The sequence below is a fragment of the Euphorbia lathyris genome, chromosome 8, assembly GCF_963576675.1.
Source record: "Euphorbia lathyris chromosome 8, ddEupLath1.1, whole genome shotgun sequence".
In the NCBI taxonomy this organism is placed as follows: Eukaryota; Viridiplantae; Streptophyta; class Magnoliopsida; order Malpighiales; family Euphorbiaceae; genus Euphorbia; species Euphorbia lathyris.
The window spans coordinates 64650760-64667322 of NC_088917.1; the positions used below are offsets into that span (position 1 = coordinate 64650760).

General features: G+C 37.6%; 2 protein-coding genes across 2 annotated transcripts; one reads left to right on the forward strand and one right to left on the reverse strand.

Moving 5' to 3' along the window:
• Positions 1-824: 824 nt before the first annotated feature.
• Positions 825-5920, forward strand: LOC136203974 (probable manganese-transporting ATPase PDR2). Its single transcript, XM_065995179.1, has 10 exons — positions 825-906; positions 971-1143; positions 1719-1823; positions 1939-2040; positions 2135-2221; positions 2300-2481; positions 2743-2793; positions 2880-3007; positions 4498-4631; positions 5728-5920. Exons 1-4 carry the CDS (start codon positions 825-827, stop codon positions 1990-1992), a joined length of 414 nt encoding a protein of 137 aa, XP_065851251.1. The 3' UTR covers positions 1993-2040; positions 2135-2221; positions 2300-2481; positions 2743-2793; positions 2880-3007; positions 4498-4631; positions 5728-5920.
• Positions 5921-15005: 9085 nt separating this feature from the next.
• LOC136202213 (auxin-responsive protein IAA33) lies at positions 15006-16357 on the reverse strand. Its single transcript, XM_065992714.1, has 2 exons — positions 15907-16357; positions 15006-15307 (listed from the first exon to the last, which is right to left on the reverse strand). Exons 1-2 carry the CDS (start codon positions 16302-16304, stop codon positions 15229-15231), a joined length of 477 nt encoding a protein of 158 aa, XP_065848786.1. The 5' UTR covers positions 16305-16357; the 3' UTR covers positions 15006-15228.
• Positions 16358-16563: the final 206 nt, after the last annotated feature.

Here is a 16563-nt window from a genome sequence, read left to right on the forward strand (position 1 = left end):
AGAGAGAGAAGTAAGAAGAAAAATAAGAAATTAAATAGAGATGGAGAAGATGGTGTATTTGAATTTTATTTTTTATTTTGAGGTTTGTTTGTGATAATTAGATAATAGATGGGTTAATTTTTAAAATAAATAAATATAAGGATTAAATTAACTCTTTTCCTTTTGATTTTTAATACTGTTATTCGAAAACAGTTGTAACTACAAAGTTTATTTTTATACTTTTCCTTTTCTTTTTTTCACTATTAATGTTATTTTTCTTTCCTTCTATCTTTTTATTCTTTTCTTTATTCACCCATCATTTTATATTATTATTATTATACTCTGCAATCCATTATTATCACATGTGAACTTTGGCTGTCTATTTTTGTTTTATATTACTTAGTTAATATAAATTATTTTTGTCTAATCTAAATAAAATCTACATAGAATTAATAAAATATTCATTTAAAAAAAATCAGTAAAATATTGAGAAAAATAGTAAAAGATGTGATATGTTCTTTTATTTTTGCAAAATCTTTACCGCTATCATAGTCCAAACCATACTGCCTGCTTGATTTTCGTAGTTGTAGTTGTGGCGTAGTTTCTTCTCTAACTTCTTGTTGGCTCGGTTGCTCTTGTTCTGAAGGCATGTAGTGCATACCAACCACTTCGCCAACTGGCCTACTTTTTCTGGCTTTTCTTTTATTTTTATTTTTTTATGATGGTATTTTTCAATTGCTTGAAGTTTTGCATCAGTCAGCATTCATTTTAAAATTGTGACATTTTTCATAATTTTAATCAACTCCTCTTGCTCAAGCACAAGAACTATAGTCAAGATAACAAGAATGAATTTAGTTTTCACTACTGAGAGGGTAATATTTCATAACTTAAAGTGGATGCTCATGAAATTCAACTTCATAGTGGGAAGTATGTAATTTTGATGCCATTTTTATAGCTTTTACTATTGCTTGAAGTCTGTTGAATCATTCAGTGCATTGCAGTTTTAGGTTGGTGAAACTCTCTGGCACTGATCTTTTGCCTGGTGATGTTGTTTCCATTGGGTGCTCCTCTGGTCCTAATGGAGAAGATAAATCAGTGCCAACAGCGGGAAGTGCCATTGTAAATGAAGCTATTCTTACTGGCGAGTCTACTCCACAATGGAAGGTTGTTTTCTGTATTATTTCTTTTGTTTTTCTGTTTGTAGAAAAGCTCAACAAGTTGTAGTTTTGTGACATGGGATTGACATCTGGGTCAAAAAAGCTTTTTAGTTTATGAAATTGATTCTTGATTGCCGAATTCAAGGTTGGCGCTGTATTTAACATGCAGTAGTCTACTTAATTTTTAAGGACAATAATTTAAATGAAAGCATACTCTTATAAGTTCATGATTAGGGATGCTCATATTAATCATATTATCAACAAGATATTTTGTTTCTGAATTAAACCTTAATCGTTTATTAGAATGGTATGCCAAATAAACATTTTACGTGGTTCTCTTGTACATGGTTTTGTATTTTAGGGTGATTTTGTATTAATTGATTTTTGTTTATCTTTCTTCTCCTTAGTTGATAAGTTTAAGGATAATTGAAAAATTATAGTCTTTGATGCAATAAAATGGAGGAATATGATCCCTATAGTCAATCCTGATTGGGATAAGGCAGTTTTCTGTTATGTTAAGAAAATTCTTATTCAGATAGTAGAAATTAGGATACTATATGGATAATAAGTTTTGTTTCTCAGGTTTCTGTCATGGGTAGGGGCACTGAAGAGAAGTTATCAGCTAAGCGAGATAAAAGTCATGTTTTATTTGGTGGGACTAAAATATTACAGCATGCCCCAGATAAGGTAGGTTCTGGAATGAATGCTCAATTAATTATTATTATTATTATTTTTTCCATTTTTTGTTGAGTTGTGATATATTGTTCAAACGGATGCTTTCTTTTTTCATTCTGGATTCAAGACTTTTCCTTTGAGGACACCTGATGGTGGCTGTTGTTCTGCGAACTGGATTTGAAACAAGCCAGAGAAGCTGATGAGGACTATTTTATTTTCCACAGAGAGGGTAAAATATACTTCTGAGTTTGGTGATTGGAGAAGATTTGTTGATTATTAATTTGCTTTGAGTAATTTCTTTTTTTAATTTGTGATTGATGAAGGTTACTGCCAATAGCTGGGAAAGTGGGCTCTTTATTCTATTTTTAGTTGTTTTTGCAGTTATTCCTGCTGGTTATGTCCTTAAAAAGGTAACCTGATGTTCCTTATCAAACTGCTATAAGAATTTACATATTTTACTTTTAATAATGATGATATCCTTAATGTAGGGACTAGAAGATCATACGATGAGCAAATACAAGCTTTCCTAAGTTGCTCTGTTATTATAACTTCTGTGGTTCCACCTGAGCTACCCATGGAATTATCTATAGCAATTAATACATCACTCATTGCATTGGCTCGGCGTGGAATATTTTGTACCGGACCTTTTCGGATTCCGTTTGCTGGGAAAGTAGGTTTCTCAAGGACTGTATTGTTTCTGCATGCACAAATTTTGTTTAAATCATCCAACGGGTCGTTCTTATATCCGCTGATTTGATGTCATTTGTTACCCATCTTTTCTTCTTCTGCTTCAATTATATTACTTTTTTGCTTGCAAAAAATTATATTGGTTTAGATAATGGTGTTGTCCTGTTTTGTCAAAATTGAACAAATCATGCATGGATATTCAAACGGATGTATGATCGATATTCTCTTCCTTTTTCTACTGCAGGTTGACATATGTTGTTTTGATAAAACAGGAACACTTACATCAGATGATACGGTATGCCCCTGAGATAATTTAAGATATTGTCATAATTTATGTGAGATATCTATCAATCAATGAATCATTTCCCTTTTGCTTCCTAGGAATTCCGAGGAATTGCGGGGTTGGCTGGTGAAATGGATTTAGAATCGGATATGACCAAAGCGCCTTACCGAGAGCCATAGAAATTTTGGCTTCTTGTCATGCGTTGGTGTTTGTAGACAACAAGCTGGTATGTTGATTTAATTTTATCCTATGCAGTTTTAATGAAATAGTTTTACTTTGGTTGCGAGTCCTTTTGTATTATTGCATAATGCCCCTGCACCCAATTGCAATACTGCATAAGTTAGAAGAAATTCATTTTTCCCCCTTAATGAGCGGTAAAGAATGCTGTTAACGTTAAGTTTTGTTTTGGAATTCAGAAGTATCACTCGATAGTGTTTGTGAAATACATCTACTTAGGTTGTGATCCATTCTGCATTACTGCAGAATGCCCCAGCACCCAAATATGTTAAACATAATCTCTCAACTATGGAATTATTCGGTGCCTGTTTAATTTGTTTATGATAAGCAAGAGCACATTTGTAAGTGGAAATTGATTGATCAATAAACTCAAATTTCATTAAACTGGATAATTGCTTCCTACATTATGCATGGAAAACCAATTATGATTTGAAAGATAAATCATTTTAAACATTAAGATAAAAGAATCTAACACAAAAATCAACAAGTAATTATACGAAAAAAAGGGCTGATAACATAATATCAAGAAAAGTTAGTTCAAACTTCACTATATTAAATCCATATAAAATGAAGTGACTTTGAATAGAACCATAATAATTTAGAAATATAAATAAATTAAGTCAAAGAATGTCAAATTTTTGTAGCCCTCATCTAGATTAATTTAGTCGCTGTAGTATTTTAAACCACCTCACGCCTTTTCTTAATCAACAACTTATCTATTAATATTCATAAACCAAGTATTAATAAGACAAAAGACTAATAGAGAATAACCTTCATAATTACTCTACTAAAGACCATAGATTACCATTTGGGGTTCCAACTTGTTGACATATTGCACTAAAAGGTAGAGTTTTTCTCAGTCAATTCTTTCAAAAACTACATGAGTCAATTCTAATCACTGCCATTTTTTGATGATTCCATCGAGCCAACAACTAACAAATTTCCTGCTAGGATAAGAAAATTATGAATTGATGTAAGAAAATAACAGGGTTCCCCATAAGAGCCATAAAAGATATCCAATAAAACCTCAGAGAGATTGAAGCAGTTGAGGAAGATGAGTAGAAACCGTAGAAGATGGCATGAAAATTAATAAAAAATAATCTCACTTGGAAGAAAGTACAATAATTATTTAAATATGAGAAAACCACATATTAGCATTGAGTGCTTCTGCTTTGTAGTATAGTAATATATGAGAAGCTGTAGCTACATCCTTCAATATAGCAGTTGCCAGCATTGTGAAATACCCACCCTAGAATTACCATTTGAAGATACTCCAGTCACTACCTTAAATATACCTAAGTCTGAACACCCGTGAATACGATTTAGTAGGAAGGAGATGCTGAAATTGCTAAAACCAAAACCACGCCATTAAGATTGCTGAAACTAATAGACTGAATATTGAAGAGAAAAGAGATATATCTCCAATGATTATCTTCAAGGTCTTTATGTTGATCTGATGCTCTCAACCATTGGGTGCAGGTTGGCGATCCCCTTGAGAAAGCTGCACTCAGAGGTATATGAGTGATTTCCAGGGGTTTTTGAATGACTTGCAGGATTGGGAATTATCTTTGAAGGAGAAAGACAAAAAGATGAAGCCACGAGCTTCTAAGAAGGTAAAACCTTCCGCCCCTTTTGTTTTGCCTCATAAATTTTGGTAAAGCTTTTCCTCTTCCATTGGAAACTGATCATTTGAGCGCAATCCCCATTTCTAATGGACTTTGATTGTTTCCACTTTTTTGTTTTTGATTTCCAATGGAATTAAGGAAGTAGCGAAAATTGTTTCACATATATAAAGAGTCATAACTAACTAATTAAGGAATATGGAATATCTAACACCCCTTATGCCTAGAACCATATGGAGCGCGAAGGACATATCCACTAGTTTTTATATCATGTAAACAAAGACCTAACCCACTCTAAAAGGTATCTCAAGGTGCCTCGAAGAAGGGGGACTACCTCGCATATCATATAACTTCCTAATTAAGCAATGTGGAATGTCTTACATTTTGAATGTTGCAGAATGTGTGTTTTTCTTGTTCTATCTGTTTAGGGGCTGCTTGTAGGGCTGAACATAAGTTGTGTTTTTAGAACAATAGGGTTATGCATGATGAAGAAGGCGTTGCCAAAAAAGTGCGTTCTTATGTTTATGGATATTTTCATGTCTATGTTGCTCTGAAGTGATTTGTAGATATGTTGATTCATATTTGATATTTACTTTCATCCTCATATAGTCTCAGTTCAACTGTTTAATTTTTATATAGTCTAAATTTCTTTGAATTAATATAAAGGAAGAGAAGAGTTTATCATAAAAAACAAGTCTACTTGTTGTTGATCTAAATGGTTCATATAATTAATTTGTTTTCGATCAAAATATCTGCTGTTTTCTTAGAACTGCTAATAAATAGATATAGGGAAATAGATAGGGTTATGAAACATAGTAGAGGTTGTTAAGTAATTCTTACATTTTGATTTGATCTTTCACTCTTCTTTTTAAGCCTTATTGTCAAATTGGCATGTTCATTCCTTTTTTCAGGCCGTGTAGTTCTTTCTTTGCTATTTTATGTGTATGTATTTATGTATTCCATGTACATACTGCATTTTCTGTTGTTGTTTTCTACAATGTTTTTCGTTTTTCTTGTGATCGTCTCAGTTTTTATTATATTGGAAGAATGCAATGCGGTTATTCTTGTCATTTACTATTAATTGCAGGGGAGGTGGCAATGCAGTACAGATTGTTCAGAGACATCACTTTGCGTCGTATTTGAAACGAATGTCTGTTGTTGTTCGCATACATGATTTTTTTTGCTTTTGTGAAGGTTTGTGGTTTGCTTTTGTGAGCTGGCCTATTTCCTCTGGCACCCTTCAATAGATGTGTGCTTTATACTAGTGGGAGGATCCTGAATCTGAGTCACCTCTCCAAATTTGTTGAGAGATGATTGTTTAATCTCTTGAATTACCTTTTGCACTTCACAACCCAATCTAGTTGCAGAATATACAGAACTTGAAGTTGAAACTCAATGGCTGATAATTGCAGCTGGTATCTTTAATTTCCGAGTAAGTGGCCTCCATGGTTTGCTTATAAACTCTTTGCGCTCATGAACCTCTTGTTCTGCATTCCTATAACCATAACTTCCCCGAGGAAGTGAAAGTGGCCTTGCCAATCTACTTCTTCCAATTCGGTGTTCTTATAAGGTTCCTTACAACCGGGACATATTCCACCCCAGGTTTTCACAGCATCAATATAGCAATCTCTACATATTTTAAAATCACATTCACAAGGAAGAATATCAACCCCGGGTTCATCATTCATGACCTTTGCATCACATCCAGGTATTGGACAAGAGGATCCCTTAGCACCAGCTATTTGGGGATGGTTTGTTTCAGAATCAATCACATTGTCCATTACATGAGCGCGAGTGACACTATTAAATCCACCAGTAAAAAGTGAACTTGAAACCTTCTGTGAATTTTCAGCATCTGACCTCACAGATAGATTCAATCGGCTAAGCTTAAATGATTTTGAGGACATATACTTCTCTTATGGTAGGAAAATATGTCCTCAAAATCATTTAAGCTTAGCCGGTCGAATCTATCTGTGAGTTCAGATGCTGAAAATTCAGAGAAGGTTTCAAGTTCACTTTTTACTTGTGGATTTAATAGTGTCACACGCGCTCATGTAATGGACAATGTGATTGATTCTGAAGCAAACCATCCCCAAATAGCTAGTGCTAAGGGATCCTCTTGTCCAATTCCTGGATGTGATGCAAAGGTCATGAGTGATGAACCCCGGGTTGATTTTCTTCCTTGTGAATGTGATTTTAAAATATGTAGAGATTGCTATATTGATGCTGTGAAAACCGGGGGTGGAATATGTCCCGGTTGTAAGGAACCTTATAAGAACACCGAATTGGAAGAAGTAGCCCTTGACAATGCAAGGCCACTTTCACTTCCTCAGGGAAGTTATGGTTTTGGGAATGCAGAACAAGAGGTTCATGAGCGCAAAGAGTTTATGAGCAAACCATGGAGGCCACTTACTCGGAAATTAAAGATACCAGCTGCAATTATCATCCCGTTCAAACATTCTCTTAGATTCTTGCATGAATATTTATCATTTAATTACCTAGTCATACATGATCTGTTTTACAATTGGGAAACACAGTAATAGAAGCCATTTTCATTGCAGCACTCACTTTACTGTGATTTTGCAAGTTTGTAATTTTATTATTTCTTTTCAGGAGGCACCAGAGGGCGAGCCTTGGCGCAACGGTAAAACGTTGTTGTCGTGTGACCAGAGGTCACGGGTTCGAGTCTTAGGAGCGGCCTCTTGCCAATTAAATTGGCAAGGGAAGGCTTGCCCCCAATACACCCTTGTGGTGGGACCCCTCCCCGGACCCTCGCTCAGCGGGGACGCGTAATGCGACCGGGCCGCCCTTTTTTTTTTTTTTTTTTTTTTTTTTCAGGAGGCACCAGAAACTATCCAGGACAGACTTACTGATTTTCCCAAGTTCTACATGGAGACTTATAAGAAATTTACATGTCAAGGATCTCAGTGTCCTGGCTCTTGCGTACAAGTCTCTTCCAGACATGATAGTAAGTCCTAACAAATAACAGTCTCACCACCTTTGAGGCAAGACAGATGACAGTTCCTATTTTTCAATGGAAAACTATGTAAAACACAAGAAAAGGTGTAGGGGCTGGTCCACTGTAGAATGAAGAAAAAACACAAGGTTTCTAAGGGTTACGCATAGAATTCCTTAGTGTCATATATCAGGTTCTTATAGGAATTCACAACCTATGGAGAGAACTTTATCACATTAAAAGCCCTCCAATTTTATCTGTCTTCCTTTATTCCTTTTAGTTATATCGAGTTCTATTCTTTCAGATTTATACATTGGAGCATTCTTGGACCAACATCAAACATGTTTAAACCGCCTCAAACGTCCTCTTGTTTTATCTTCCACTTACCATTTTTTCTGGATACACTATCCATCTGTATACACTCATCCATCCATCTCAATGTCCTTGTCTTTTCTAAGCTTATATTTATCAATATTTTGTCTTCTTCCCAGCACTCACTTGTATAAAGCTTTACTGGTCAAATAGCTGTCAGTGTCGTTTGAGTTTATAGGTATATTTCTTTCAGATAATGTGCTTGTTGCACCTCTCTATTTCAATCATCCTGCTTTAGTTTATGACTGACATCATTCCTCTGCCATATTTCCTGTATTGTGAGTTATAAATCCTAATTTTACGAGGTAGTTAGACAAAGGTATTGGCATCCCCCAAGACAAACTTTAATGTCTATATTAGCCATGACTATTTTGAAATTTAGGTTGCATATGCTTAATTCTGTTCTATTCAACTTGAATCCTTTATCTTCTAGTATACTTGGCATAGTTCCAACTTCATATATACTCCCTCCTCAAGTCTCATCTGATACCCCAGTCAACAGTCAAGGTTCTTCACAGCCATAACCACTTCATTGTAAATTCCTTTAGTTGCATGAATATTCTTGGCATGAATCTTCTACTTCTCCAATTTGAACCAGAGAATCTCTCTTGATACTCTATCATAAGCTTTCTCAAGGTCTATGGAAACCATATGTTGGTCATATTTGGCTAGTTGTACATTTTGACCAAACTTATTTTAGGAATATAGCTTCCATAGTCAATCTTCTCTTCATAAAGCCAAATTAATTCTCACACAGTGTTCAGTGACCACCTGATACAACTTCATAGTATTACTCATGAGCTTGATACATCTATAATTATTAAACTCTGTCACTGAGTACAAACCATACAAACTCTTATATTGAAATACTGTCCTATTTATGGATGCATTCATTTTTTGGTTATTTTGTAATTAGAATTTGCAATTTTCATTTTGGGGCTTCATATTTCTTAGCTGATGTGCCTTTAATGAGAAACCAAACAGTAACAGAAAGTAATACAAGGTGATAGACTGATTACTCCAAGGTTCAATAGAATAGTATAATAAGCAACAAAAACTATAAATGGACAGCGAGCAACTCCCTAGCCCCCACAGGAAAGGTATTTTCCCTCTCTACCCTAACTAGAGCAGAGCCCTGCTAAAGCAGAACAAAATTGCCAAAATAATTTTTCTTGCCCTCCCTCTCTAACTACCCAGCTATTTGTATCTCACGCATAAAATGACAAGTCAGCCCTTTCATTGGGCAGCCTTCTTTCTTCTAGTGTAAACTTTCCAAGTCTTGGATCGTTCATTCCTGGGCTGGAGTAATTCAGGTCCAATTGCAAAATCTCTATCATTACCACCCTCTTTAGAAAGAGTCTTGTCCTCAAGACTGAAGTCTGGAAACTCACTGCGGATGGTGAACTCGTCCTCCCAAGAAGCTTCTGTTGCATCCTTTGAACTCCATTTAATGAGCCATTGGACAGTAGAATCTCCCTGTTTCTGAACCACACTAGTAGCAAGGACTCGTTCTGGAGTGATCTTGTATGTTTCGTCAAGCTCAAGCTCAAGAGGTAACTCTTGGGAAACTACTTGGTTGCCAACTGCCTTCTTCAACAAGGAAACGTGGAACACCGGGTGAATTTTGGACGAGGAGGGTAGATGGAGTCGGTAAGCAACAGGGCCCAACTTTGCCATGACCTGAAAAGGGCCATAGAAGCGAGCAGATAGCTTGGGGCAGATTCACCGAACAACGGACTGCTGCCTATGGGGTTTAAGCTTGAGGAAAACCCAGTCCCCCACCTCAAAGTGCACCTCTCTACGTTTTTGATCAGCATGGCGCTTCATTTGTTGTTGTGAGCGCCATAGATGTTGCTTCAATTGCCGCAGGGCTTCATCACGATCCAACAGCTCACGACGAACTGCCTCAACCTGAATTTCACCCGGAATATATTGGGAGACAGTTGGGGGCTTTCTACCATAAACCACTTCAAACAGAGTTGTACCCGTGGACACATGAAAGGTAGAGTTGTACCAGAATTCAGCCCAAGTTAACCAATTTGCCCACAATTTTGGGTGATCCGCTGTGAAACACTGAAGATAGGATTATAGGCAACGGTTTATGACTTCGGTTTGTCCGTCAGTCTCAGGATGATAGGCGGAACTAAGATGAAGTCGAGTGCCTTGTAACCGGAACAACTCCTGCCAGAACTTACTAACAAATATGGGATCCCTGTCACTAATAATAGATTTGGGGAGGCCATGTAAGCGAATTACCTCGCGAAGAAACACTTCAGCGATGTTCTTAGCTGTGTAAGGGTGCTTCAAGGCGATGAAATGGCCATATTTGCTTAGCCTGTCCACGACGACCATGATTGCTTCGAAGCCTTTAGATTTAGGCAACCCGGTGATGAAATCCATTGATAGGTCTTCCCAAACCACATCCGGTATTTTCAAGGGCTGCAGTAATCCACCCGGAGCAAGAGTAGACGACTTATAGCGTTGACAAACATCACATTGCTGAACATAAAGTTGTATCTGCTTCACCATGCCAGCCCAATAAAAACTTGATGCCACACGGCGGTAAGTGCGAAAGTACCCAGAATGGCCGCCCATTGGTGTGTCATGAAACTCGGCGATGATGGAAGGAATCCATTTGGAAGATGCTGAAAGCACTAATCTGCCTTTGTAGAACAGAACTCCCTCTTTCAGTTGATACCCTCGTTTAGAAGTTGGATCAGCCTGCAAGGACTTCACAATATCCTTGATCTTCGCATCATTTTTGGCCTCGTCTACTAGTTCGGTGCCCTCAGGCCAAGAAGGAACATAAAGTAAGGCCATGTAATCAGAGGTGTCATGCTGCCGAGAGAGAGCGTATGCTGCCTTATTGGTCTGCCCCGTTTGTATTGAATCTCAAATTGGTAACCCATGAGTTTCACTAACCAATTTTGTTGATCAACCGTGGTAACCCGTTGTTGGAGAAGATGGCGGAGGCTTTTTTGATCTGTTCGAACAATAAATTTTCGTCCAAGAAAATAAGGACGCCAATGTTGAATGGCCATAGCTAAGGCCATCAATTCCTTTTCATAGGCAGATTTTGAAAGGTTTCTATCGGATAACCCTTTGCTGAAATAGGCAATAGCTCTCCCATATTGCATCAAAACGGCTCCCAAACCACTGTCCGAAGCATCGCACTCAATAAGGAATGGCTGTGAAAAATCTGGAAGTGCCAAAACAGGTGCTGATATGAGTTTGTTCTTTAATACCCCAAAGGCAACTTCAGCTTGGGTGTTCCACATGAAATTATTCTTCTTCGTGAGGTCGGTAAGAGGTCTGGCCACCTTTCCATAGTCATGTATGAACTTCCGATAGTACCCAGTGAGACCTAGAAACCCCCGGACACCTTTAACGCGCTGACCTCAGAGGGATCCACAGCGACACCTTGTTCAGAAATGATATGTCCCAAATATTCGATCCGGTCTTGACCGAACAGACACTTCTTTTTATTAGCCCGAAACTGGTGGGATGTCAAAACCTGTAGAACTAGAGCCAAATGTTTCAAATGAAGTTCCCATGTAGCACTATAGACCATGATGTCATAAAAAAAAACCAATACAAATTTTCGCAGCCAAGGGCGAAAAATTTCATTCATGATGCTTTGAAAAGTAGAGGGAGCATTCGTCAATCCGAACGGCATGACGAGGAATTCATAGTGGCCATCATGGGTGCGGAAGGCCATTTTCTCCTCATCCCCTTGTCTCATCCGAATCTGGTTAAAGCCCGATTTCAAGTCGATCTTGGAATAAAACTTAGAACCGTTTAACTCATCAAGTAATTCGTCCACCACAGGAATAGGGTACTTGTCCGGCACAGTTACCTTGTTCAATGCTCGGTAATCCACACATAATCGCCATGAAGAGTCCTTCTTTCTCACTAATAACATGGGGCTGGAGTAAGCACTTTGGCTTGGGCAAACAAACCCGATAGCTTGGAGTTCAGAGACTTGCTTCTCTATTTCCTCCTTTTCAATATGAGGATAACGATAGGGACGCACACTAACGGGACCTTGTCCAGGAATGAGATTGATAGCGTGGTCGTGGTGTCTCCTAGGGGGAAGTCCATCCGGTTCCTTGAACACATCTCTAAATTGTGCTAGTAATTTTGGCAACCCTATTTGGTGATCGAGATGCTGCTGGAATGCTATTCTGGAGTGACCTTCCAACATCTTCATACTGCCTCCCTCCAACCACACCCTGAGCGATTCCCCCTCAGCTGCAGAACTATTAGTGAGGATGCCCTGTAATTCAATGTTCTTCCCTTGGTAATATAACTTCATCCGTTTATTTTTCCAATCATGAACGACCTCTCCCAACGTACTTAGCCAGGCGATTCCCAAAATCATATCCAAATTTCCCAAATCGAACACTAAGGCTTCAATTTCACTCTCCATAGCTTCTATTTTTAAGGGCAATTGAGTACATTTTTTTGATACCCGGACCTGGTAACCATCTCCTAGAGTGATCTTCATCAATTGTGATTCAACAAGCGACAATCCCATCTTCTTCACTAATTTTCGAGACACAAAGTTGTGTGACGCACCTGAATCGATCATCAAAATAATTGGGATTCCATAGAGGGTGCCTCTCAATTTCATTGTCTTGAAGTTTTCGGTGGGGTCTTCAACCAACCCTCCCTTCTCTAATACTGCACATTCCCCTTCTCCGTCGTGCATCTCCTGTGCATCTACGAAGTTTTCCGGCTCTTCTTCTTTGTCTGATTCGTCATCTCCGGCGATTATCAATCTGAAATTGCCCCCCGTACAACGATGTTGGGGGTTGTACGCCTTTCCACACTTGAAGCAAAGCCCTTTTCTTCTTCGTTCTTCCATTTCCTTGGAAGAGAGATGTCGTGTCCCTCTATTGTGTGTTTGGGCACGCTGATTTGCTTGTGGAAGTGGGTGATTGTGATGCATATTAGATGGGTAACTTGAATCTGGCCCAATTCCTCTCTTAATATGGGGCCCAGCCCATTTTGAGCTATTTTCACCTTGACCCATCCACTTAGAATTAATGGGATTCCATGTGGCATTTGTCACTACATGACTAGAGGAGCCTCCTGTATTGTAGACACGTCCCCCAATTGTACCACCTCTTGTACCATTCAGGTACAATTCTGCCTCCACATCGCGTGCCATCCTCATCGCCAAGTCTCTGGTGGCCGGTCGCATAATCCGAACCCAGGTACGAATCTCCCTCTGTAATCCATGGATGAACAGACCAAGGAATTGATCTGGCGGCTGGTCGGCAGACAGTGCTGATATAGTTTCGAAGGCATCAACATATTCCGCCACCGTTCCGGTTTGTTGGAGTGATGCAAGATCATCGGAGGTGTTGTACAGTGATGCACCGGCGAACCTATTCAATAGGGTTTCCTTAAAGGCATCCCAACTCATCATTGGATTTGAACTCAGAAGGATTGAGAACCAATTGACAGCAGGTCCATCCATACTCATCTGCGCATGGGCCAAGCGCATGTTTGGTGCTGTCCAATTGACGGAAAAGAATAGTTCTGCCTTCGTCAACCACCCTCTTGGATCATTGCCGGAAAAATAAGGTAACTTGACCTTTTGGGCCATGAAAAGTTGTTCCGGCTGATTATGTGTTCTGGAACCAAAAACAGGACCAGAAGAGCCTGGTGGTGCTGCAGAAGTGTGGTGAAAATTCTTGTGTGGGGTTTCTTGAGTAGCATCGTGAGAGCTATTTTTCCCTGCTACCTCACTCTCGTCATTTTCAAGTGTTCGTTTGCCCTGTTGTTTGATTAATCCGGCTAACATGGTTCGAATCTCCTCTACCATAACATCGCGTTGTTCATTAAGCTTGCTTTCAGCCATCATATTCTGTTGGATTCCTGCGAATGAATGGTTGAGCTCTTCTAGTTGGGTTCCCATCGCTTCCAACTTCGCATCTTGGTGGTCTACTCGAGTCTGAAGCTTTTGTTCATCAGTCTTCCCCATCACGTATCCGGCAGGTCGGACCAAATAATGAGAAACCAAACAGTAACAGAAAGTAATACAAGGTGATAGACTGATTACTCCAAGGTTCAATAGAATAGTATAATAAGCAACAAAAACTATAAATGGACAGAGAGCAACTCCCTAGCCCCCACAGGAAAGGTATTTTCCCTCTCTATCCTAACTAGAGCAGAGCCCTGCTAAAGCAGAACAAAATTGCCAAAATAATTCTTCTTGCCCTCCCTCTCTAACTACCCAGCTATTTGTATCTCATCGCATAAAATGACAAGTCAGCCCTTTCATTGGGCAGTCTTCTTTTTTCTAGTGTAAACTTTACAAGTCTTGGATCGTTCATTCCTGGGCTGGAGTAATTCAGGCCCAATTGCAGAATCTCTATCAGCCTTTGAACATAAATTCAAGTCCTGCTATACTAAATTCTCATTAAAGATGCTGTACCAAGTGATTGAGTCTGTCTTCCTTTTGTTATGCTTCTATACCTTTCCTCCTTCATGAGATAGGTGATTCCCTCCTATCCCAATGTGATAATTCTAGTTCCTTCTTATCCTGCTTTTCCCCGTTCTTTCTTAATTACTTTATTATTATCATTGTTTTTGAAAATGAATTTTTGCCCAGTTTCTGAAGAAATTACTTGTTTGTAATTAGGGACTCATTTGAAGGTTGAGTGCCATAAGTGAATAAAAATTATCACGCTGTTTCAACTTCTTTTGCACTTGTTTGGTCTGCATTTTTTATGTTCATTCAGATTATTTAGCCTCTCTTACAAGAACTTTGTACCTCTCTATCTCGGCATCCTAGGCTTCTTTACGTTAACATTTTGGTAACTTACTTAACAATCAATCCTATCTTTCATCATCGAAGCAAGCATATCAAATCAAATATCTTTTTTATTCGGGATCGAGTTTCCAAAAACCTGATGTGGGTTCAGAACATTCCTACATGAGATCGTGTAGGAAACCCTTGTCTAAAGACGAATTTAAGATGCTTTGTTACAAATTGAGCATTTAGAAGTACATATAATTATAATTATGTTATTTAGGTTTGTTGACTCAATTGTATACTACTTACATGAATAATACAATTAGAATGAATGCCTCACATCTTTAAAAAGAAGAGTCCAATATATAACACTTAATTTTGAAGAACACATCATATATAATGCATAATATATAATTAAACATATAACATAATCTCCCAATGAATTTGGTTGACTAGACTGTTCTTCCATTTGAACACAAATAGAAATAGACATTTTAAGCCTCTCTTCTTCCCTTTCTTGAAGTCCCCTTAACTGGCAATATTCTAATCCTCTTTGCCACACGTACAAAATCCCTATTCACACCATATGTTTTATAAAACTTCAGTTAACCCAATTTTCAATACAAGTAGTAAATTAGATTAGAAAATGTGAATCGCTTGATTATGTGATCTAAAAGTTGGTAATTAGATATCTTAGGGTTTATTCTGTTAGCAAATACAATCCAAACCGACTTCCGGTATTAAAAAAAGTTAAATGACAAAGAGTTATGGAGTTTGTTTGTGATAATTATATAATAAATGTTAATTCATAAAATAAATAAATATAAAAATAAAAATAACCCTTTTCATTTGATTTTGACTGTTATTTGATTTTTTTTAACACTGTTATTCAGTTTGGATTGTGTTTGCTAACCGAAAACCTCAAAGTACCCGTTTACCTACTTTTAAACCACATAGTTTATGTTTGAAAATGAAACAAACACATTTTTTTTTGTTTTTTCCCTAAAACAAAAATTTTCACTAAAAATTGAAATTCAGGCTCCATCGCGTTTGATTGAAATTTTTAATTATTTTTCAAAAAAATATATGAACATTATTTTCACTTTAAAAATAAATAAAGAAGCAAAATGTAGGAATTGAAAATTACAAAAAAAAAAAAAAAAAGTACTTACTTCCAGTTAAGATCACCAGCAAGAAGAAGATCATTTTCAATATCTTCATAAGCAACAAGATGACCAGGAACAGCATTTGTTAGATCAAGATCACCGGAATACTCCTCTGATACGGCGGCGGCCCCATCAACAAACATATGCCGGAGAGCCATAGCAAGGCTATGATAGCTAGAATGTTTATGAAGGTTGATGCGCTGGCATATTGATCTGCCTTCAAGAACAACGGTGACCGGAGGAACAACGGTGGAGATCATATCATCATCAGCCTGAAGAAGTAGAGAAGAAGAAGAAGGAGGAAGAAGAAGGGTGTTATTATTGTAATTAAATTTGGATTGTTGCCATCTTCTTTTGAGAGATTGGTCTTGAATATGTTGGCAATTAGGATCAAAGCTGTTCATGATTTTGATTACTCAGAAAAGTTTAGTTATGGTCAAATTTGTTAAGTACAAGAAAGAAGTAAAATTAAGGATGTGTGTTTGATGAAGTTTTGGTGGAATTATATATAAATGGAATTAGGTAGGTGTCTGAAACCGAGCTATGCTTAACTTAGATTAAATATATGTTTTCTCATTATTTTTTAGCTCAAAGTTTGGGATTACTTAGGCAGACTTTCACATTCCAATAGCTAGATAAATCATCAATCTATCTCTTAATTAT